The sequence below is a fragment of the Galeopterus variegatus genome, unplaced genomic scaffold (genome assembly GCF_000696425.1).
Source record: "Galeopterus variegatus unplaced genomic scaffold, G_variegatus-3.0.2 Scaffold16520, whole genome shotgun sequence".
Taxonomy (NCBI): Eukaryota; Metazoa; Chordata; class Mammalia; order Dermoptera; family Cynocephalidae; genus Galeopterus; species Galeopterus variegatus.
Window position 1 is genome coordinate 1 of NW_007742631.1, and position 9,765 is coordinate 9,765.

At 32.1% G+C, this 9,765-nt stretch overlaps 1 protein-coding gene across 1 annotated transcript; it reads right to left on the bottom strand.

Moving 5' to 3' along the window:
- Positions 1–8,592: 8,592 nt before the first annotated feature.
- LOC103582502 (olfactory receptor 8K5) lies at positions 8,593–9,534 on the bottom strand. The gene has a single exon (XM_008564076.1). The coding sequence runs from the start codon at positions 9,532–9,534 to the stop codon at positions 8,593–8,595; it is 942 nt and encodes a 313-aa protein (XP_008562298.1).
- Between the last annotated feature and the right edge of the window lie 231 nt (positions 9,535–9,765).

The following is a 9,765-nucleotide window of genomic DNA, read 5'->3' on the forward strand; positions in this document are numbered from 1 at the left end:
CAGTGAACATGCAAAGAGATGCACCTTTCTCAAAGTTGCAAAAGAAAGATATTTCAATCTGCATCAATTAGCCCACTTTTTCTATCCATTCTAAATTCCTCCCCACCATACTTTAACTAATATCATGGTGCAATAGCGTGTCTGCAGGCATTTTTAGGGTCAAGCTTAGATGGGATTAGGTAAATGGTACTTTATTTGATGTTTAATGGATATGTTTATATGGTTCAAAATGAAAGATACTTTTCATTAAGTGATGCTATCTCGTCTGGTATTGGAATGGCTACTAGGAATACTCCTACCACACATCACGTACAGATGCATCTGGAATTGAAATAACAAAAATATTATATTTATAGATTTTGTGACATTTTTGATCATTAGTTTTTTTACAAATAAAATTTTTAAATTCATTTTTCATTCTACATATATTATTCACATATATGTCTCAACTTCTGTGTATAATCTTATATGTTTTTTTTAAAAAAAGAAAACTCCCCAATTAGTATAAACATCAAAACACACAAGATGTGACTTTATTTCTATTAATGTACATGGTTTATATCAATGTATGTGGCTTTTTGTTATTTAATTTTATATGCTTTATTTCCTCTTACACATCATTGTGAAGATGATAGGATCTATATAGCATTTAAAATATCTATTTGATCATTAATATATAAAATATTAAAAAGTGTCAAATTATTTCAGAAATTTTACAACGAAGTACATATAGAGTATACTGCTGTGATTTTTAAATATTTCAGTAATAAGCATGATGCTTGCAGTTAATAAAATTAACATGCAAAGTCAGTTAGACAAAGTTGAACTGCTCTGATGAAAAATAGTACAGCTGCTTTAGCCTAATCTCTTGGATACCCTGTCTATCGTATTCAGTGTCTCCTAAATAAAAACCTGGAACTCTGGAAGTATAATTTTTAATTGGAGGCATAATTGGATTTCAAAATATTCACTTAGATAAAATTCATAGTTAAGTTATAGTTGAATGGAATTCTAGCTTTAGCAGGCAACACTATCAGGTAGAAAGTTCTGGGAGCCCACCACAAGAACATCTGGAAGCTCTACCTCCTGTTTAGAGCAGTTGGAGCCTGAAGTCACTTTTGGGCATTGTAAAAAATTCCAAGGTCTGATCATTTATATGTGTAGATTTTGTCAGCCTGATTCAGGGACAGGGGACAGAAGAGGGGGCAATATTGGAGATTACTGAACCTCTTTCATTCCTTCTTTCTAGGTGAAGTTATCTGCTGTTTCTCCATTGAGTCCGTTCTCCCTTTCTGGTCTTTTCCTGTCTCACAAATAAAAACCATGAGCCTACTGTTTTTAGAAACTTTATTGTTGAATTTGCACTGTTATGTGGGCTGCATTATAGGGTTTTACTGTAGAATACAAGATGTGCTGGACTGAGAAAAGGAATTTAGAATTTCAGTATTGCAAATTGAAACTGTTATAATTTTGTCACAATTTCTGTGTTTATTAAGCATTGGTTATTATTATCATGTAAAGATGTCTGTATTCTTTTAGCTTGTGCATTCTTCCTGTGTAAAAAAGGACATCGCTGATCTCTTCTGAATATTTTATGTATCTCCACTTAGGGCTAGCCATTAGGGAGGACCAAGTACAAATACTATGAAAAAGAGTGATTCATTTTTCAGTCTTAAGACACACTGATATCAGTGAGAAATTATCTGGAGCTCAGGGCTTTCACTATAACTTCATAACTCTTAAAAACATTTTATTTATTTCAGTCTACTCAATATTTGTAATGTCCAATGTGAAAAAAAAAAAAAAAAAACAGAATTGAGCATCCTTGTAGGAAAAACAATCAAACAAATGGCTAAAAATATCTGCAAGGTTATGCATGTGGTATCCTTAAGTAAAAACTTTTTGCAGTGTATAAAATAGTGTCATAGAAATATTTATCTTAAAATATTCTTTTTTAAAATGCTACATTTATATATTCATACTAAATTACATTTTATTTATCAAATATTTCATAAATCATAAACTAACAATTATTTGTCATTTATCTGAAAATCAAATAAAATGTGGTATCCTGTATTTTATCTGGAAATCCTAATTTTAATAGATTCTAATAGATGAGATTGGTAATACATTTTTTAGATTTTCAAAGTTTCTCTTCCCTTGCAATTTGTAAATGTCATGTTCAACCCTCATAAATCAAGTAACTCTAGGGCATCTGTTCAAGTTATGGAATTGATTGTCCTAAACACAAAATACTAATCCAGGGAAAACCACTTAACTAAGAAGACGCTGATCTTTTGTGGTGTATTTGAAGGAATCAACTGTCAGTAATCATATGAGTGTCTATAGTCAAAATCCAGAAGTAGTAAAAGATTACCAATCTCAGGTGATCCTCTAAATCAATGACAATTTTTATCCACTCATCTTTAAAGAAGATTTAGAATTTCTTCTCCTAAATTACTCTTATATTCTTTTTGGATGGGTCGATTCTGTGATTTTTTTCCTTTGTCTTTGTAATGTCCACTGAGTAAATAGCATATATTTATTCCAATTATTCCTAAATAATCTGAGACACTTGAAAAAATTGCCTTTATGACACTTTAAATATTCCTCAGTGGGAAAATGTAATGGAGAACTCAAGGAAAGAAAAAAAAAATTTAGTTTTCCTGAAGTTACATAATTGATAACTAAAAGATTTCTAATTAAAGCTTCATCTCTAAATTAGTGAGATATTCATATACTTCATCCTTTCATTTTGCAAACTTGTAACAATTAGTGTAATGCAACATGTTACTACAATGTCTACTCAACTGTATTATTTGCTGAGTTTAGATCCCACCTCTGTTGGTAAAACAGCAAGTGTGATGCCATCAAATTTGTTTTATGGTTTCTATTTTTTCCCTCATAATTCCTTTGCCTGTTCAAGGTCCTCAGTGTAAATTATAAATTTTAAAATTTTGTTTTCTTTCTGTGAAGAATGCCATTGAAATTTTGATAGGGATTTCATTGGATCTGTATATTGCTTTGAATAGAATGACCATTTTATATATGATTTCAATCCTCATAAATTTGTTAAGACCCGTTTTTTTTTTTTTTTTTTTTTTTTTTTTTTATTCCTAACATACTGTCTATCCTGGATAATGTTTCATGTGTACTAGAAAAAAAAATTGCATTTTGCTATTGTTGGATAAAATATTCTGCATATTTCTATTAGGTATTTTGTCTAAAGTGTAGTTTATGTTTAATTTTTCCTGATTAATATTTTTCTATGGTTAACCTACCATTTTTGAAAGTGGGGTATGCAATTCCTTACTATTATTACATTGCCGTCTATTTTACTCTTCAAGTCTGTTAACATTTATTTTATATAATTAGGTGCTACCATGTTGGATGCATATCTATTTACAAATGTTATACCCTCTTAATGAAGTTATGCCCTTTTATTGTCATTTACTTCTTTTATATAAAAATTGAAGAGTTCAAAAGAGGGCTTATATTTAATTTTTTAACTTTCTTTCAATCACTGTCAATGCCCCTCACACAGGTACCACATTCTTATAGAGGCAGGTACTTTAGAGACAAACTGAAAATTTGAGAACAACAGTGATTTTTGTCTTCATATTTTCTTATAGGATATAATCATAGGCAGCACTGAAAGAAAAAATCTACCACATTTCCTAATATTATTAATGAGAGGACTTATATTCAGCAAAATAATGTTTATTTATTCAAGGACACTAGTCTATAAGTTTCTACCTGGTTTTAGTAAATATCAGATTCACCTATATCTGATCTAATCTCTTCATATTTTTGAATCTATTCTAATCTCTTTATTTTTTCATCTTAAATTTCAGGAAAAAAAATTCTCAAATGGCTGAAGAGAATTTCACAGCTGTTACTGAGTTCATTCTTTTGGGACTGACAGATTGTGCCAAACTATCAGTTGTGCTTTTTGTGTTGTTCCTGGTGATTTATGTGATTGCTTTCATGGGGAATCTGGGCATAATCTCTTACTCCCAACTACCCTGAAACTCCACACACCCATGTACCTTTTCTTCAGTTGCCTTTCGTTTGTAGATGCCTGCTCTTCATCAGTTATTGCACCAAAAATGCTGATCAGCTTCTTTGTTGTGAGGGAAAGCATCCACTTCTCTGCCTAGTACAGCACTTCATTTTCTGCTTGTTCGTTATCACAGAAGGCTTCTTGATAGTGGTGAAGTCATATTACCATTAGGTGGCCATTGTCAGCCATTTGCTTTACAGTGTAGCTCTCTCTAAGTGAAAGTGCATACGGCTGGTGATTGAGTCAAACATAGGTGGAATGATTAATTCTGATAAACATAATAAACTTGAATCTAAGTGGCTCAATATTGTAGTCCACTTCTGAGATGTTCCCACGCTGACTTTTGCATGAATGAGTTGTAGCTATTAACCCTCTCTGAAGTCATTGCTATGGTCACCTTCTGTAATCATTTTCTATGTGTTCATTATTTTTGCTATCCTGAGATCTACTCTTCATCAATCAGACAGAATGCTGTAACCATATTCTATTGAAACTTAAGCTTTAGATACTTTTAGCCAAGCTCCTGGTATTCTGCAGAACTGGAGAATGTGATTTCTGTGTCCCATATACTAGAGAGTCCCATGTTAAACCTACTGATATACAATCTGAGAAACAAGGACCCAAAGGCTGCCTTGAAAATGGCCATAGAAATAAAATATTTCCTGTGTCAATTTTGTCACTGTTAATCCTACAACATTCTACTGGTCAGTTCTCACTTCTGAGAATTTTGTGAATGCTAAAGTTTCTAAGTATTTTACAGATACTCTCATTCTGTACACTAATGTGTTATATGAAAAGGCAGCTAAAAAATAAAAGCTACTGAATTTATATACCTGCATTACAAAAACAATAGCCTATCACATGGGTCTCTGATATTCTAAATTATCAATCGTAAAATCAATGCAAAAGCTTACGTGATCAGATGTAAATCTGATGTCGACAATTCATACAATACACATGTAAATGTAATAGTAATAAAATGTAGACATAATGTGGTTATAAAAAAGAGAATAGTTAAAACCACATTTACCATATTTGATGTATGACAATATTAACATTATTTATTCACATATTTAAATCATTATTATGTCATGAACTTTTTAAACTACTTTATATTTTCATGTTATTTTAATTGTATTTACCAATTTTACAGAAAATTAATAATGTTACTTAGTGTTTTATTTATTTTATGCATTGAAAGAGATATGTTTAGATTGACTATAAAACTCACCAACTAAACTAGTCAGTAGGTTCAAGATGCATTACATTTACTTAATTTTAATAAACTATACAGGACAGATACAACTGAATGCATAGTGAATCTGAAGCAGATGTCTAGTGACCCCTGGCTCTAGCAGATGTCTAGAGCCTCCAATGAACAAAACATTCTGCACTTAGAACAAATATGGTCATGAGAGACTTAACTAAATGTGTATAGAAACTGCAGCTCAGTACTTCCTAAGGTTTATTATGGCCCTTTGACAATCACAGAGTCTTGTATGCTTTGAGCAACAGATATTAGTGTCAACTAAATTTCCATTAATAAACCTTTGAAAGTGGATTTTTATTCATCTGTGTTTCCATATGTGCCCTATGAATTCCTTGACTTGATTCTGGAAGTCGTATCTGTCAAGAAGAGATGCACAGGTGTCTCTGAGGCTAGAAGTAATTATACAAACCAGTCGCTAAGCCAGAACTATCTGTTTTTTACCCTGGACTTTGGTCATTAGCTATTCACCACATATGCCTTAGGAAGTTTTTTGAAATTTTTGTTACAGCAGTTTCTACAATTAAATATATTGTGTTTAAGTTCTTATTGTTCTACAGATCACTGTGACTATTTTCACAGTATTTGTACAGTATTTAGTTTGCTTTCTGGCTTCATTTTTCATAGTTTTTAGTGTGATGTTAAGTTTAGTAATTTATTTTTTTCAGTGTGTAATCTGCTGTTACTCTTATTCAATAAAAGTTTGTTCATGTCTGATATTGTATGTTCATCTCTAGAATAATAATTTGGCTATTTTTAAATTTTTCAATTATCTCCTTGCGATGTTAATGCTTTTGTTAAATCATTTAGTCACTGAACATGTTTGTTGTAGTATTTTTTAAAGTCCTTGACTGTAAATTCTATTATCAATGTCATTTCAGGATCTATTTTAATTGGCTCTTTGATAGAGTCACATGTTCATGCTTTTTTATATATCTAGTATTTGTGACTGGATGCTAAAACTTTGAATTTTATGTTAATGGATGCTGTGTTCTGTTTCAATTTATTTTCCTAAAAGAATGTTAAATGTTTTATACAACAATCTGTTGTCTTTTTTTGAGACATTTTTAAGCTGTACGAGCAGGTGTCTAAAGTAGATTTTACCTCTGAGGTTTCTCCCAAATGCCCATGTACTGAAAAAGAACCTGCTCCACACTGTGACTATTTGGAACTCTTCTGTCTTCCTGGTTTGGTCTCTGGGAACGTTCAGCTTGACATTCCCCAATCATTCTCTTAGCAACATTAAGGACTTTCACTGTAGATACCCACAATCTAGTGTTTAGCTATAAAATCAAGAAGACTTTCTCACTGAGGAAAGAAAAACAAACACTAGAAGATATGACATATAGGCAACATATAGTAATGAGCCAGAAGGAAATGATAATTATTCACAATTACTTTAAATGTGAATGGATTAAAATTTCCAACTGAAAGGCAGAGAGGTTGGCATGCTGAGAGCCGTCCTACTATAGGTTACAACATGGGAGACTGAGGAGCAACACCCCTTGTTCAGCTAGGCTGTGGGGGGATCTCACGTGCGTGGCACAGCTCTGTGAAAATTCCTGTTTGTTCACCTTTGGTTGCTTGACAAGGCTTCCCAGAATTAAACAGCCTCACCTTTTAGCTTGGTATAGCTTTGGGAAATTCCAAGGGCCCTGGAGTTTCTCAAAGCTCATGTTAAAATACATCAAAATTAACTGGTTCATTTAAAGGGTATTGCCAGTACTAAAGGTGTTTTTGATGAATGTTCCCAGTATGGGTTGTCTTGATTTAATTTTGTTGTTGATCTTTCCTGTTAGTGGTGTGTGCATTGACCCATAATTTTATAAGAACTGGCTCTATAGTTCTGATCATGCTTTTATGCATGTGGAATGAAGTTATTGTGTTAAATTTTTATAAATCCATGACCCTGGGGAGATGGTAGGTCTGAGTGCAGTGATGTTTACAACTAATTGATCACAATCAGTTTCTGATTTCTTTGTTTCCACTGCTTCACTTGACTCACCAAGTACAAATAATTCTGGGATTGAAATGACAAAGTGTATTTTAACAAACTTAAGAAGGGTCATTTAACTTTTCACTTTGTCCCCTGTACTGTTCCCAGAGTCCATTGGCAGAGAAATAAAAGGTTTCATTATAAAGATAAATAAGTAAAATATTACAAAAATACATACAAGTTTTGATATTAACAGGTTTGTTTTAGGTTAGTTTATAATTTATAATCATTTAACAGTAATAGAGATTTATTGTTATATTTTATTATATAGAATCATGATATAAGTAATATGGTTTTAGTCAGTTAAGAATTAACATAGTTGATATAAACATAAACATCATTAAATTGTTAAACATAAGTATAAGTAAGATTAATAGAATTTAAGTTTACATATAAGTTAAGAAGGTTAAGAATTATGGTTAAAACTAAAAGACTGATGCTTTTTAAAGCCAAGCATGCTGTTATTGTATAGTTTCCTGGCCACAAGCCACAGACTTTGGGGTGAACTCTTGATGCATGAGTGGATGTTTTTATCAAAGCATGAGTGCTTTGGAACATTTTGACATTTTCTTTTTCAATAGAAATGAAATAAGAAAAGTTTTGATTAAAAGATAAATCATATGTAAAAGATTAACTAAAAACATATAAATAAAGCAAGATTCATATGGTTGTTGTCCACACTTGCACTAGACATCTGTGGTCCATGTCTTTCTTTTTTCACCGAATCCACACCACCTATTCAGGCCCAACGAATCCTGTGGAGCTGGACTCCAGCATTGGCAGAATAAATTTAATTAAAAAACAATGTGATCCAACTCTATGCTGTCTTGAAGAGATTCTCTTTGTTTACACTTTTGTTTTAAGTTCAAAAAATAAAAATAAAACATAATTGGGAAGACATCTGAATAAAAAAGAAAAAAAAAACTGTCAGAAACTAACACATCATTTGCTAATATAAATTTTGTTAAGTGTTCTTAGGGGGAGAAATATGTGATTCTATGGAATCACTTAAAGAAATGTTAAATGAGAAGCAAAGAATATTGATAAAGAAGTGAATTTAATTGAGATCTAAATTATGACATATAATTTGGCTGAACATAAAAAAAAAAACAACTGATTTAGCTGTGTGCTTTAATTAGTCTTTATTCTGGAATCAAAAGAAAGCAAATATATTTATATATATATATATATATATATATATATTATATTTTCAAGTGACATTTTCCTGTATCATAGATTACTATATTAATATTCCATATTATTAAACTAAATACAAAAATTGTATTGATTCTTAAAGACCCTGTAGAAGGCATTCTGTACTTCTTTGTTTCTTAAGCTGTAGATCAAGGGGTTAAGCATGGGGATCACTAAAGTGTAAAACACAGATGCCATTTTATCAGTATCAAAGGAGTGAGTGGATTTGGGCTGCACGTACATGAAGAGTAGAGACCCGTAGAACACAACCACCACTGTCAGATGAGAACCACATGTGGAGAAAGCTTTTTTCCTACCCTCTGTAGAGTGCATTCGACATATGGCTAAGAGAATTATCACATAAGATATAAGGACTACCAGGAGGGAGGAGATCAAATTAAATGCTGAAAATAGAATGATCAACAATTCTATTAATCGTTCATTGGAACAGAGCATAGGTATCAAAGGGACATCATCACAGTAGAAATGACTGATGATGTTAGAGCCACAGAAGGTTGATGTAAAAATCTTAATAGTGAACATCAGAGCCTGAAAGGCACTGTAGAGGTATGGAATGCCCACCAGCACATGACAAAGTCTCTGAGACATGATAACATTGTAGAGCAGAGGGTTACAGATGGCCACGTAGCGGTCATAGGCCATGGCTGACAAGATGAAAAATTCACTGATGATGAACAGAAGGAAGAAAGCCAGCTGTGTAGCACATGCATAATAAGAAATAGTATTTTGTTCCACAACAAAATTTACCAGCATCTTGGGACAAATCACAGTAGAATTACCAAGATCAATGAAAGCCAGGTGTCTAATTAAAAAATACATAGGAGTATGCAGACAAGAATCCACCTTGGTCAAAATGATCATGCCCAGGTTGCCCACCACTGTGATCACATAGATGATGAGAAAGACACCAAGAAGGGGAAGCTGCAGCTCAGGCCGCCTTGTGACTCCCATCAGAACGAATTCGGTCAGCACTGTTAAATTTTTTTGTCCCATTTTATCCAGCTGTCTCTTAGAGAAAGAAACAGAGGTTTTATTATTAGATGTTTCATGAAGTGTCATCTAAACAAATTTTAATATTAGTAGATATAATTGAAAAATTTATTCATAATAGATAATAAAAAAATAATAATTCTCACATCTGATTTTGAAATAAAACAAACCACATAATCTCATACTTCCTCAAATAGGGATCCATGTTATATATGCACTGACACAAAATAGATT

Coding starts and splice junctions, on each gene's coding strand:
- LOC103582502 (XM_008564076.1), bottom strand. CDS start 9,534: ATGGGACAAAAAAATTTAACAGTGCTGACCGAATTCGTTCTGATGGGA.